This window comes from Mesocricetus auratus, unplaced genomic scaffold (assembly GCF_017639785.1).
Source record: "Mesocricetus auratus isolate SY011 unplaced genomic scaffold, BCM_Maur_2.0 Super-Scaffold_100676, whole genome shotgun sequence".
NCBI lineage: Eukaryota > Metazoa > Chordata > Mammalia > Rodentia > Cricetidae > Mesocricetus > Mesocricetus auratus.
The window spans coordinates 97,240,207-97,256,234 of record NW_024429266.1 but is presented as its reverse complement, the minus strand read 5'-3'; the positions used below and the strand labels follow the sequence as shown (position 1 = coordinate 97,256,234).

Here is a 16,028-nt window from a genome sequence, read left to right as displayed (position 1 = left end):
TCTTGACCAAGCGGGTATGGGGCTCATGGACCAAAGACTGTTGACTGAAAGGCCAGCATGGGACTGATCCCGACCCCCAAACATGGGTGTCAGTAAGGAGGCCTTGGCAATCTATGGGCCCTCAAGTAGTAGATCAGTATTTATTCCTGGCGTACAAGTGGACTTTTGATCCCATTCCACATAGAGGGATGTTCTCTCAGCCTGTACACATGGGGAGGGCCTAGACTCTGCCCAGGATATGACAGACTTTGGACAACCCCCATACAGGGCCTTATCCTCCCTCGGGAGCTGAGAAGTGATGGGTTGGGGGTTTAGGGGGATTTGTGGGGCTTTAGTTGGGTTGGTAAGGGGTGGGGAGCAGGGGAGGAGAGGAGAGAGAGGTTACTGGGTTTGATATGTGAAGGAAGCTTGTTTCTAATTTAAATAAAAAGTAGGAAAGAAAAAAATTAAATTTTGAAATAAAATAATTACACCATTTCCCTTCCCTTTCCTTTTCGTTCTTTTCCCAAATTCTCCTGTATACTTCTCATTTAATCAAGTGTTTTAACATATATATATATATTGCTGGGAGCCACAATTGACATATAAACAGGAGGTAATAAATGATATTCAAGAAATAATATCTAATGGAGGAAAACTCATTTTGCAAAATTTTCAAATTATACAAACTCAAGAATGTTTTGCTTCTGCCTGCAATTTTAAATGTGCTAATTGCATTCTTTGCCTAGGGGCTGAGGGGGAATTACTTACTGCCTATAATTAGTGTGTGTTTCTAATGAGTACAACTCCAGATCCAGTGAACTTTTTTCTCTGTGGTTTTTCAAGAAGGTGGCTCTTCCTTAGCTGTGTTGTTAGCCTATACTGAGTTTTGATGAAGAAAACAAATACAGATAGATGCTGCCTAAGTCAGGGGTTATTAGTTCCCTCTAAGAATTGCCTTGGAGCACAGCTTAAGAGCTCTTGGACCCCAGACCGACAGCTGGGAGGCCAGCATGGGACTAATCCAGACCCCCTGAATGTGAGAGTCAATGAGAAGGCCTGGGCTACCTATGGGGTCCTGAGCAGTGCATCAGTGTTTATCCCTTGAATACTAACAGGAATCGTGTGTCCATAACACAAAGAGGGTTGCTGTCTCTGCCTGGACTCTTAGGGAAGTGCCTGGGCCCTACCCTGAATGAAATGATAGACTCTAGATATCCCCTACGAGGAAGGAATTGGCAATAGGGTGGGAGGATGGGGGGGATAGTGGGGGTGCGGGAGGAAGGGAGGGAGAGGGAACTGGGATTGACATGTAAAACAAGCTATTTAAAACAAAAAAATGTTTAAAAAAAGAAAACAACTGTAATCTCTGCCCATATAGCTGTACACTATCAACTAACATAAATCTTTAAAGTAGCTTTAGACTAGATCAGGTGTCCTGCTAATAGATTTTAAGATACACTTCTGCCAGAAAATTATAATCTTATTTACAAGGGCATGTAGCTAGCTGTCTGACTTGTTGAGTCAAGGTAATTTAATCATGTGCCAGGGACAGTAATTAACTCTTCGTACATATTCCTAACCTCAGTTTTATCAGTCTTTACTCAAGTTTCACCATGGTAGAAAGATTCTGTATCAGGTCAGGGTTATAAAAAATAAACTATCTTCATAGCCCGAAGAAAGAATTACAACAGCATGCACATGTGACTGACAGAGTTTCAGAAAGTGGAAAGGAGACAGTGAAAGAGAATGCAATAATATCAGCCAAACCATAGGTTTGTGAGGAGATGAGACATCTTCTAAGTAGGAACGTTTGCCTTTCCTTCCTGCCATCTCTTTTCCCCAGTGTGCAGAACAGCCACAGGCAACACCTGTCACAACATCTGGTGGGAGGTGTAAGCTCTGCTCGCATTGATGCCTGTTCTCCTCACAGGAGCGGAAAGCTCTGCGCAAGTCTCAGCCCTTTATCCGACATTTCTTTGATTGCACTGGTGATATGGCTAATAGGCAAAAGGATGTATTTGCATATGCATCACTCAAAAACTGGAGGGAATGTAAGCATCACTCCATGTGATTATAGTCCCTTGTGTGGCTTATATCAAGGAGCAGTGGAACACCTTGCAGAAACACTGGTCTGCAAAGAGTTTGAAATAACTAAATGAGCAGGTTGTTGTCTCTCCATGAATGTGGCAAACACATTGTCACCCAGTCTGTATAGGCATTAGGAAGTACACAGAGGAAGCCTCACTGGACCCTATTTTGTGGAATGGCTATTGTCTTATCACCTTTTAATAGTGAATTGTGCACATGCCTCAAGCTATGCTTTGAAGTTACACCATGTGGCCACAGCACAGCAGCTTAAAAAGGGGCAGATATGTTGTAACTGGCTGCAAAATGGTTTTGTGCTCAGCCTTCACCCATAAAAATAGAAGTCAATACATGAAAATGAGACCTCTTATTGCATTATAAGGGGAGCATTGTCAGGAAGGAAAAGATGGAATGAATTAAGGGTTCGTACTGGAGAATAGGGCTAGGAGGAGCAGCCAGGAAACACTCACCGTGGAGAAATGTCCGTTCTCTCTGGCCCTTTAGAGTGTAGAGAGGTGCGGTAGGTATAAAGTGGTAAGAAGGCACTGATCACCATATCTCCATCCTGGTATACACTGTCTGTGTAAGAGCTCAAACACCTTGGGGTACTGAAATTGCTCAGGAACATAGGAAACATCAGAGTCAAGAAGAAAGAAATCAAAGTGAGCATTGTCAATGTTTCTCTGATCATAAATGGAACTTGCAGCGATGACGATTGCACACTTTCAGCAGGTAAATGTGTGGTCCTGTCTGTGGTTTAATAAGTGTTGCAGACAGAGGCGGCAATTCAATTGCTTATACATTCCACATCAGACGTATACAGTCCCCTGGAGAAATCTCCAAAATTTTCTACCCTCAGGCTTTACATCTGAGGTTTTCTGTTCGAGTGACAAACACATGTTGGAAATATATGTCTGAGGGTCATCCTCTCATAATATTTGCATCATTATTCTGTACAAATCTAAGAAGCACAAAGCCACAGTATCCTACTAAAAAAGATTGGATGTACAACTTGTATGCATAAGTTTATGGCACAAACACCATTTGACATGAGGCTGTTAAGAGAAGCTTTTTCTTTGAGAGAAGCCTTCCCACCAGCGTGGTTTCAGAGCCACATCAGTCCCAAATAAACATACAGGAGGCTATATTAATTATGAAGCTGTTGGCCTTTGCTTGTTTCTTACTGGCTTGCTCTGACTTAAGTAATTACCCCATAATTGTTAATCTAAGTATTTCTCTTACCGGAGAATAGTTCCAGGCTTCCTACCCCATGGCATTACATGTTGAACTCTCCTGTGTTTCTCCTTCCCAGAATCCTCCTGGACTCCTAGTCCCACCTATCTAGATTCCTATTGGCCAACAGTGCTTTATTAACAAATGTACAGGACTTCCCCAATCATGAGGCAATTGGATTGTGTCTGAGAGGTGGGCCACACATAGTTCTAGGATGTCTCAATGGAAAAAAAAGTAAAGCCAGTTAGGTCTTTTCTCCATAACTTGAGTTTTTGCTCATTATGTTTCATTACAGACAATAGAAACCCTTAGACAAGCTTGTGCCCAGAGTGGAGACTTGCTGAGACAGATCTGACAATGTTGTTTTAAGAGGATTTTTGAAAGATTTTCAAAATCAATTGAGTGTTGAGAGCTTAGTGAAATGCTCTGTAGAATCTTGGGAGATAAAAAAATGTTGAAAGGAGTATAGACAATGGAGACATGACTTGTGAAGTTTCAGAAGTGTGTATGGAAGTTTCTGCCCTGCTTAGTCCTGCAGATGTTTACACCCAAATAATCACACAGAGGCTATATAAATTATAAACCATTTGGCCTTTGGCTTAAGCTTCTTATTGGCTATCTCTCTTAATTATTTACCCATTTCTTTATTTCTACTTTTTATTTAAATTAGAAACAAGGTTTTTTAACATGTCAATCCCAGTTCCCTCTCCCTCTACTGTCCCCCACATACCCCCTATTCTGAACTCTTTCTGCTCCACAGGGAGGGGAAGGCCTTCCATGGGGGATCTTCAAAGTCTGTCACATCATTTGGGGCAGGGCCTAGGCCCTTCCCCATGTGTCTGGGCTGAGAGAATATCCCTCTATGTAGAATGGGCTCCCAAATTTCATTCGTGTGCTAGGGGTAAATACTAATCTACTACCAGATGCCCTATAGATTGCTGAGGCCTCCTCATTGGCACCCATGTTCAGAGGGTATGGATCAGTCCTATGCTGGTTTCCCAGCTACCAATCTGGGGTTCTTGAGCTCCCCTTGTTCAGGTCAGCTGTTTCTGTGGGTTTCACCAGTCAGTCTTGACCCCTTTGCTCACCATTCCTCCCTCTCTGCAACTAGGTTCCAGGAGTTCAATTCCATGCTTAACTGTAGGTGTCTGCCTCTGTTTCCATCAGCCACTGGATGAAGGCTGTAGGATGGCATATATGGTAGTCATCAATCTCAATACTGGGGAAGGGCATTAACGTAGCCTCTCCACTATTGCTAAGATTGTTAGTTGGTGTCATTCTTATAGATCTCTGTACATTTCCCTAGTGCCAGATTTCCCTTCAAACCTATAATGGCTCCTGTACAACGATATTTCTTATCTTGCTCTCCTCTATTCTTCCTCCGACTCAACCTTCCAGGACCCTCATGTCCTCCTCTCCCCTCCTGTTTTCCCATTCTCTTTCTCCTAGCTCCCTCTTCCCTCCACTCCCCACATGATCCCAATTTGCTCAGGAGATCTTGTCCCTTTTCCTTTCTCTGGGGTACGATGTATGTCTCTCGTAGGGTCCTTCTTGTTTCCTAGCTTCTCTGGTGGTGTGGACTGTAGGCTGGTAATCCTTTGCTCTATGTCTAAAATCTGTATATGAGTGAGTACATTCCAAGTTTGTCTTTGTGACTGGGTTACCTCACTCAAGATGGTTTCTTCTAGTGCCATCTATTTGCCTGTAAATTTCAAGATTTCATTGTTTTTTTTTCTGCTGAGTAGTACTCCATTGTATAAATGTACCACATTTTCTCTATCCATTCTTCAGTTAGGGGCACCTAAGTTGCTTCCAGGTTCTGGCTATTACAAATAATTCTGCAATGAGCATAGTGGAACAGATGTCCTTGTTGTAGGAATGTGCGTCTTGGGCTATATGCCTTAGAGTGGAATTGCTGGATCTTGTGGTAGACTAATTCCCATTTTCATCAGGAACTGCCATACTGATTTCCAAAGTGGCTGAATGAGTTGGCACTCCCACCAGCAGTGGAGGAATGTTCCCCTTTCTCCACATCCTCTCCAGCATAAACAGTCACTGGTGTTTTTGCTTTTAGCCATTCTGACAGAGAAGTAAGATGGTATCTCAGAGATGTTTAGATTTGCATTTCCCTGATGGCTAAGGAGCTTGCACTTTCTTAAGTGTCTAACAGCCATTTTAGACTCCTCTATTGAGAATTTAGTTCTGTATCCCACTTTATTTTCAGAGGATGAAAGGCAATTTTATTAGTTTAACAGGAAAAAACAAAGCATACAAGTTTTAAATATCAGCAGCTGCATAAAGGAAGGACAGAAAGTTGGGAAAACCCATGTCATTTGGGTTAGAGTGGCTTGGATGTACACTGACTTTTTATTTGGTTTATTTGGTGTTTTGGAGACTAGCTTCTTGAGTTCTTTGTAAATTTTGGAGATCAGCCCTCTGTCAGATGTGGGACTGGTGAAGATCTTTTACCATTCTATAAGGCTGTGTCCTTTGCCTTAGAGAAGCTTCTCAGTTTCAGGAGGTCCCATTTATTAATTGTCCATCTCAGTGTCTGTGTACTGGTGTTATGTTCAGGAAGAGGTCTCCTGTACCATTTCTTTCAAGGGAACTTCTCACTTTCTCTTCTAAGTGGTTCAGTGTGGCTGGATTCATGTTGAGGTCTTTGATCCATTTGGACTTAAGTTTTGTGCACTGTGAAAGACATGGGTCTATTTGCAATTTTCTCCATGCCAGCATTCAGTTATGTTGATCCTGCCTATCCAAGAGCATGTGAGTCTTTCCATTTTCTGGTATCCTCTTTAATTTCTTTTTTAGTGACCCAAAGTCCTTGGAATACAGGTCTTTAACTTGTTTGGTTAGTGTTACCCCAGGATATTTTATGTTGTTTGTGGCTATTGTAAAGGGTGATGTTTCTCTGATTTCTTTCTCAACCCATTTATCCTCTGTATATAGTAGGGCTACTGATTTTTTAGTTAAATCTTGTATCCTGCCACTTTGCTGAAAGTACTTATCAGCTGTGGGAATTCTCTGGTAGTGTTTTTTTAGTCACTTAAGTAAACTATCATATCATCTGCAAGTAGTAAAAGATTGACTTCTTCCTTTCCAATTTGCATTTCCTTCATCTCCTTTTGTTATATTATTGCTCTAGCTAGACCTTCAAGTATAATATTGACGAGATATGGAGAGAATGGACAGCCTTGTCTTGTTCCTCATTTTAGAATCCTTTGAAGATATTTTTAAAAAGTATTACCTAGACACCTGTGCCCCAGCATCTGGTGAGCTTGGGTCCTCATGGGGACCCCTTCCCCTCCCATCACTGGCTCCCTCCATCTTCCAGAAGCTCCTGGGATTTAGAGGACCTGCCCACACAGGAAAGACTTAAGTCCTTCCAGACCCCACCCCACGGCTCTCCCCACACCTGCACACCTGGCTTTAGTGAGACCAATGGAGACAGAGAGACCCCACCTGTATCCACTCAAAGAAGGGATGGGAAGATGACAGTATAAGAACACACTTAGCAATAGAGAGACCAATATGACTCTACCAGAATCTAGAGACTCTACACAAGCAAGACCTCAAAATCACAACATAGATGAAGCAGAGGAGACAGACCTTAAATATTATTTTAAGATGATAGAGACCCTCAAAGAGGCAACAAGGAAATCCCTTAAAGAAATACAAGAAAAACAAACAAAAATACATGAAATGGAGGAAAAGAAGAACTAAAACATTCAAGAAATAAACAAATCTCTTAAAGAATCTAAAGAGAGTCAAGCAAAAATAAACAAGTGAAGGAAACAACCCAAGCAGTTCAAGCCTTGAAAACTGAAATAGAATCAATAAAGAAAACACAGAATGAGGGGATGCTGGAAATAGAAAAGCTAGGTAAATGATCAGAAGCTACAGTTGTAAGTAACATCAATAGCATACAAGAGATGGACGAGATAATCTTAGATGTTGAAGACTCATTAGAGGATATAGTCATCAACCAAAGAAAATCTCAAGTCCAACAAATCTTCAACACAAAATATCCAGGAAATATGGGACACTGTGAAGAGGCCAAACCTGAGAATAATAGGCATAGAAGAAGGTGAATAAATACAGCTTAAAGGTACAGAAAATATATTCAACAAAATCATAGAAGGAAACTTCCCTAACCTAAAGAAGGATATGCCTATGAAAATACAAGAATCTTATAGAACACCAAATAGACTGCACCAGAAAAAGAAGTTCCCTCACCACATAATAATCAAAACATCAAACCTACAGAATAAAGAGAAAATATTAAAAGCAGCTAAAGAAAAAGGCCAAAAAATTTGAAGCCCAACAAATCCCTAACACAAAATATCAAGGAAATATGGGACACCATGAAAAGACCAAACTTAAGAATAATAGGTATAGAAGAAGGTGAAGAAATCCACCTCAAAGGGGCAGAAAACATATTCAACAAAATCATAAAAGAAAACTTTCCAAACTTAAAGAAAGACATACCAATGAAAGTACAAGAAGCCTACAGGACACCAAATAGAGTAGACCACAAAAGGAAATCACCTTGCCACATAATAGGAAAAATTCTAAACATAGAGAATAAAGAAATAATATTAAGAGCAGCTAAGGAAAAAGGCCAAGTAACATATAAAGGCAAACCTATCAGGAGCACACGTGACTTCTCCATGGAAACTCTGAAAGCCAGAAGTGGATAGATATTCTATCAACACTAAGAGACCATGGATGCCAGCCCAGACTACTATAGCCAGCAAAGCTTTCAATCACAGTAGATGGAGAAAACAAGATATTCCATGACAAAACCAGATTTAAACAATATGTATCCACTAACCCAGCCCTACAGAAGGTTCTGGAAGGAAAACTCCAGTCCAAAGAAGTTAACTACAAGCAGAATAACATAGGATATAGATAATCCCACTTTACCAATACCCAAAAGAGAAAAGGGGTGGAAATCCACATACAATTCAACCAAGAACAACCATTTCAAAACAAATGAGAACGAGCAATCAAAGGTCATTAATATCCCTCAATATTAAAGGTCTTAATTCGCCCATAAAAATGCACAGGCTGACAGAATGGATTCAAAGACAGACCCCATCCTTCTGATGCATACAAGAAACACTTCAGCCTCAAAGACAGACATTACCTTAGAGTTAAGGGTTGGAAAAGATTTTCCAAACAAATGGCCCCAAGAAACAAGCAGGGGTAGCAATCCTAATATTTAGCAAACTAGACTTTAAACTGAAATCAATCAAAAGAGATGAAGAAGGTCATTACATATTCATCATAGGAAAAATCCACCAAGATGAAGTCTTGATTCTCAACATCTAAGCCCCAAAACAAAGGCATCCACATTCGTAAGAGACACATTACTAAAATTCAAACCACACATAAAACCTTACACACTAATAGTGGGAGGCTTCAACACCCTACTGTCACTACTAGACAGGGCTACAAGACAGAAACTTAATAAAGAAACAAAGATACTAATAGAGGTTACGGCACAATTGGGTTTGACAGACATCTGTAGAACATTCCATCCAAACACAAAAGAATATACCTTCTTCTCAGAGCCACATGGAACCTTCTCAAAAATTGACCACATACTTGGCAACATAGAAAACCTCAGCAGGTACAAAAAAGTTGTAATAACTCCATGTACTTTGTCAGACCACCATGCTTGGAAGTTAGAGTTCAACAACAAGACAAACTGAAGGAACCCTACAAACTCATGGAAGTTGAATAATGTGCTATTGCACCACACCTGGGTCAAAGAAGAAATAAAAAAAGAAATTAAAGATTTCCTAGAATTCAGTGAGAATGAAGACACAACATATCTAAACTTATGGGACACTTTGAAAGCAGTGCTAAGAGGAAAGTTCATAGCACTAAGTGCCCACATGAAGAAACTGGAAAATAGTTATACTAGAGAACTAACAGCACAGCTGAAAGTTCTAGAATACAAAGAAGTAAACTCACCCAGGAGGAATAGATGCCAGGAAAAATCAAATTGAGGGCTGAAATCAATAAAGCAGAAACTAGGAAAAATACAAAGAGTCAATGTAACGAAGAGTTGGTTCTTTGAGAAAATCAACAAGAAAGAAAAACCTTTATCCAAACTCACCAAATGGCAGAATGTGAAAATGCAAACTAACAAAATCAGAAATGAAAAGGGGGATATAACAATAGACACTGAGAAAATCCAGAAAACCATCAGTTCGTACTTTGAAAACTTGTACTCCACAAAATGTGAAAATTTAAAGGAAATGGACGACTTTCTGGATAGATATCACCTGCCAAAATTAAATCAAGAACAGATGAGCAGAGGGAAGCGGCGGTTCTTCCAGCAGCATCAGGTAAACAGGCCGGCTTCCCGGCCAGTGCTCCAGTGCCTGCAGATCGCCTGGGACCTGCACAGAGCTCCCAATCCCGGCGGGAGCCAAGCACCCAGACCCCAGGTCTTCTCTCCCACCAACGAGACCAGGAAACCAGAGGACCCAGGGAGACCAGGGGAGTAGCTGTTCTGGATCAAGTACAACAGGACCCAGCATAGGGTCCAGGGGACCAGGTAAGAGGATAAGCGCCCCAGATTCCTGTTCTTCTTCTCCACCCACGGGACCAGCATTCGGACAAGGAATAGAAGAACCACCAGATTATTGGACTTGCTAGCACCCACCAAAAGGGAACTCTGGTCCCCAGACCAGTAAGGAGCTCTTTCTGCACCCACTAGAAGAAGAGATGGGAAAGAGACAATACAAGAACACAGTCAGCAACAGAAAAACAAATATGACACCGCCAGATTCTAGAGACTCCACACCAGCAAGACCCCAACATTCCAATGCGGACGAAGCAGAAGAGAACGACCTTAAAAGCACTTTCATGAAAATGATAGAGGCCCTAAAAGAGGATATTGGAAAATCCCTCAAAGAAATGGAAGAAAAAACAAACCAAAAAATGCAAGAATTGGAAGAAAAAACAAACCAAAAAAGGCAGAAAATGGAAGAAGAGATGAAGCAAAAAATGCAAGAAATGGAAGAAACAACAAAGCAAAAAATGCAAGAATTGGAAGAAGAATCATACCAAAAAAGGCAGGAAATGGAAGAAGAAACAAAGCAAAAAATGCAAGAAATGGTAGAAAAAACAAAGCAAAAAATGAAAAAAATGGAAGAAGAAACAAACCCAAAGAGGCAGGAAATGGAAGAAGAAACAAAGCACAAAATGCGAGAAATGGAACAAAAAACAAACCAAAAAAATTCAAGAAATGGAAGAAAGAACAAACCAAAAAATTCATAAAAGGCAACAAACGGACGAACAGATAAACAGAAAATTGCAAGAAGCAATGCAAACACTGCAAGGGTTGAAAACTGAAATAGAGTCATTAAAAAAACACAATCTGAAGAAAGGCAGAAAATAGAAAAGCTGGACAAACAGACAGGCACTACCAATACAAGCATTACCAACAGAATAGAAGAGATGGAAGAGAGAATCTCAAGTGTTGAAGATACGCTAGGAGAAATGGATTTATCAACCAAAGAAAACCTTAAATTCAACAAATCCTTAACACAAAACATCCAGGAAATATGGGACACCATGAAAAGACCAAACCTAAGAATAATAGGTATAGAAGAAGGAGAAGAAATCCAGCTCAAAGGGGCAGAAGGCATATTCAACAAAATCATAGAAGAAAACTTTCCCAACCTTAAGAAAGACATGCCAATGAAGGTACAAGAAGCCTACAGAACACCAAATAGAGTGGACCACAAAAAAAATCCCCTCGCCACATAATAATCAAGACCCCAAACATACAGAATAAAGAAAGAATATTAAGAGCAGCTAAGGAAAAAGGTCAAGTAACATATAAAGGCAGACCTATCAGAATTACACCTGATTTCTCCATGGAAACGCTGAAAGCCAGAAGGTCCTGGATAGATATTCTACCTACACTAAGAGACTACGGATGCCAGCCCAGACTACTATACCCAGCAAAGCTCTCAATCACTATAGACGGAGAAAACAAGATATTCCAAGACAAAACTAGATTCAAGCAATATGTGTCCACTAACCCAGCCCTACAGAAAATTTTGGAAGGAAAACTCCAACCCAAGGAAGCTAACTACAACCAGAAAAACATAAGCATTAGAGAATCTCTCTCTACCAACAGCCAAAAGAACAAAGGGGTGAAACTCCACACATAATTCCACCACCAACAACCATCGCAAATCGAAGAAGGATGAGCAATAATTGGTCATTAATATCCCTCAATATTAATGGCCTTAACTCACCCATAAAAAGACACAGACTAGCAGATTGGATTCGAAGACAGAACCCTTCCTTCTGCTGCATACAGGAAACACACCTCACCCTTAAAGACAGACATTACCTGAGAATTAAAGGTTGGGAAAAAATTTTTCAATCGAATGGACCCAAGAAACAAGCCGGGGTAGCAATCCTAATATCTAACAAACTAGACTTTAAAATAAAATCAATCAAAAGAGATGAAGGAGGTCATTACATACTCATCACAGGTGAAACCCACCAAGATGAAGTGTCTATACTGAACATCTATGCCCCAAATACAAAGGCATCCACATTCGTTAAAGAAACATTATTAGAACTTAAATCTCATCTAAAGCCCCACACAGTTATAGTGGGAGATTTCAACACACCACTCTCACCACTAGACAGGAATACCAAACAGAAACTCAACAAAGAAGCAAAAGGTCTAATAGAAGTAATGACCCAACTGGGATTAACAGATATCTATAGAACATTTCATCCACATAAAAAAGAATATACCTTCTTCTCACCACCACATGGAACCTTCTCAAAAATCGACCACATACTTGGCAACATATCAAACCTCAGCAGCTACAAAAAAATTGGAATAACTCCATGCATCTTATCAGACCACCATGCTTTAAAATTAGAATTCAACAACAACACAAATTGCAGAAAACCTACAAACTCATGGAAATTGAATAATGCTCAACTGCACCATCCCTGGGTCAAAGAGGAAATAAAAAAAAGAAATTAAAGACTTCCTCGAATTCAATGAGAATGAAGACACAACATACCCAAACCTATGGGACACTTTGAAAGCAGTGCTACGAGGGAAGTTCATAGCGCTAAATGCTCACATGAAGAAACAGGAGAACAGTTATACCAGAGAATCACAGCTGAAAGCTCTAGAACACAAAGAAGCACACTCCCCCAGGAGGAGTAGACGCCAGGAAATAATCAAATTGAGGGCTGAAGTCAATAAAGTAGAAACCAGGAAAACAATACAAAGAATCAACGCAACGAAGAGTTGGTTCTTTGAGAAAATCAACAAGATAGACAAACCTTTGTCCAAACTTACCAAACAGCAGAGAGTGAACACGCAAATTAACAAAATTAGAAATGAAAAGGGGGACATAACAACAGACTCTGAGGAAATACAGAGAATCATTAGGTCATACTTTGAAAACCTGTACTCCACAAAATTCGAAAATTTAAAGGAAATGGATGACTTCCTGGACAGCCAAAACTAAATCAAGAACAGATAAGCAATTTAAATAGACCTATAATCCCTATGGAAATAGAAGCTGTCATCAAAAGTCTCCCAACCAAAAAAAGTCCAGGTCCAGATGGCCTCAGTGCAGAATTCTACCACAAATTCAAAGAACAGTTTATACCAATTCTTCTCAAAGTGTTCCACACAATAGAAGCAGAAGGGTCTTTGCCAAACTCTTTCTATGAGGCTTCAATAACCTTGATCCCCAAGCCACACAAAGATACAACTAAGAAAGAGAACTTCAGACCAATATCCCTCATGAACATTGATGCAAAAATACTCAATAAAATACTGGCAAATCGGATCCAAGAACACATCAAAACAATCATTCACCACGATCAAGTAGGTTTCATCCCAGGAATGCAGGGATGGTTCAACATACGAAAATCCATCAATGTAATCCACCATATAAACAAGCTGAAAACCAAAAATCACATGATCATCTCACTAGATGCTGAAAAAGCCTTTGACAAAATCCAACACCCCTTCATGATAAAGGTCTTGGAGAGATCTGGGATAACAGGGACATACTTAAACATAATAAAAGCTATATACAGTAAACCAACAGCCAACATCAAACTAAATGGACAGAAACTCAACGCAATTCCTCTAAAATCAGGAACAAAACAAGGCTGTCCACTCTCTCCATACCTTTTCAACATGGTACTTGAAGTTCTAGCTATTGCCATACGACAACAAAGGGGGATCAAGGGGATACAAATTGGGAAGGAAGAGGTCAAACTTTCACTGTTTGCAGACGATATGATAGTTTACATCAATGACCCAAAGAACTCTACCAGGGAACTCTTACAGCTGATTAACACCTTCAGCAAAGTGGCAGGCTACAAGATCAACTCAAGAAAATCAGTAGCCCTATTACATACAGATGATAAAAGGGCTGAAAGAGAAATCAGAGAAACATCACCCTTTACAATTGCCACAAACAACATAAAATACCTTGGGGTAACGCTAACCAAACAAGTGAAAGACCTGTATTGTAAGAACTTTGTATCTTTAAAGAAAGAAATTAAAGAAGCCCTCAGAAAATGGAAAGACCTCCCATGCTCTTGGATAGGTAGGATCAATGTAGTAAAAATGACAATCCTGCCAAAAGCAATCTACAGATTCAATGCAATCCCCATTAAAATCCCAGCACAGTTCTTCACAGACCTTGAAAGAACAATAATCAATTTTGTATGGAAAAACAAAAGACCCAGGATAGCCAAAACAACCCTGTTCAACAAGGCAATGTCCGGAGGCATCACCATCCCTGACCTCAAGCTCTATTATAGAGCTATAGTCCTGAAAACAGCTTGGTATTGGCACAAAAATAGACAGGTAGACCAATGGAATCGAATTGAAAATCCGGGTATTAACCCACACACGTACAAACATCTGATCTTTGACAAAGAAGCTAAAAATATACAATGGAATAAAGAAAGCATCTTCAACAAATGGTGCTGGCATAATTGGAGACTGGCATGTAGAAGAATGCAGATCGACCCATGTCTATCGCCATGCACAAAACTTAAGTCCAAATGGATCAAAGACCTCAACATAAATCCAGCCACACTGAACCTCTTAGAAGAGAAAGTGGGTGGTACCCTTGAACGAATTGGTACAGGAGACAGCTTCCTGAACATAACACCAATAGCACAGGCAGTAAGATCAACAATTAATAAATGGGACCTACTGAAACTGAGAAGCTTCTGTAAGGCAAAGGACACAGTCAGCAAGACAAAAAGGCAGCCCACAGAATGGGAAAAATATTCACTAATTCCACATCTGACAGAGGGTTGATCTCCAAAATTTACAAAGAACTCAAGAAGCAAGTCTCCAAAACACCAAAGGACCCTATTAAAAAGTGGGCTGCAGAACTAAATAGAGAGTTTTCAATAGAGGAGTCTAAAATGGCTGAGAGGCACTTGAGAAAGTGCTCAACATCCTTAGCCATCCGGGAAATGCAAATCAAAACAACTCTCAGATACCATCTCACCCCTGTCAGAATGGCTAAAATCAAAAACACCAATGACAATTTATGCTGGAGAGGATGTGGTGAAAGGGGGACACTCCTCCAATGCTGGTGGGAGTGCCAACTGGTTCAGCCACTTTGGAAATCAGTGTGGAGATTCCTCAGAAAAATGGGAATAAACCTACCACAAGACCCAGCAACTCCACTCTTAGGCATATATCCAAAAGATGCCCATTCATACAACAAAGATGTCTGTTCCACTATGTTCATAGCAGCTTTATTTGTAATTGCCAGAACGTGGAAGCAACCTAGATGTCCCTCACCTGAAGAGTGGATAGAGAAAATGTGGTACATCTACACAATGGAGTACTATTCAACAGAAAAAAATAATGGAATCATGAGATTCGCAGGCAAATGGATGACACTAGAAGAAACCATCCTGAGTGAGGTAACCCAGTCACAAAAAGAGAAACATGGCATGTACTCTCTCATATATGGATTTTAGACATAGATCTGGGGAGTGCCAGCCTACAATCCTATGGCCAGAGAGTCTGGGAAACAGAAACTTTATTTAGTGGCTGATCGAAGAAGAGGCAGACTCCCTTGGTTAAGTACTGAGATGAACTCAAGAAAGCCAATAACAGAGAGGGAGGACTGATGATCAAAGGGATTAAGACTGGGCTGGTTTAACCCCCAGAAACAGCTGACCAGACAAAGGTTAACTCTTGAATCCCAGGCATTAGCCTGGGAAGCCAGCATGGGACTGATCAAGACCCCCTGAATCTGGGTGTCAGTGAAGAGGCCTAGGGAATCTATTGAGCATTGGGCAGCAGATCAGTACCCATCCCAAGTATACACACGGACTTTGGACTCCCATAGAACAATGTGAGGTGCACTCTCACCCTGAACTCTTGGGGAAGGGTCTAGGCCCTGCCCTATTTGAAATGACACACTATGCACACCCCCATGGAGGGCCTCACCCTCCCTGGAGAAATGAGGGGATAACGGGGGGGAGGGCACGGGAGGAAGGGAGGGAATGGGAGAGGGACCTGGAACTGACTTGTGAAGCAACCTTGTTTCTTATCTAAATTTAAACTGGAAAATAAAATTAAAAAAAAAGAACTATATGTAATCATTATCTGATAATAGATGACAGATGAATCAGTCTTCACTATTTACAAGCTTCTGGCAAGTTGC

General features: G+C 40.6%; 1 protein-coding gene across 1 annotated transcript in view; it reads right to left on the bottom strand.

Moving 5' to 3' along the window:
• LOC101841568 (vomeronasal type-2 receptor 116-like) overlaps window positions 1-2,641 on the bottom strand; it is a 42,708-nt gene extending 40,067 nt beyond the window's left edge. The window contains exon 1 of the mRNA XM_040738804.1: window positions 2,538-2,641. Coding sequence (XP_040594738.1) covers window positions 2,538-2,623 — 86 coding nt within the window. The 5' untranslated portion in view covers window positions 2,624-2,641. The remainder of the gene's footprint in view (window positions 1-2,537) is intronic.
• Window positions 2,642-16,028: the final 13,387 nt, after the last annotated feature.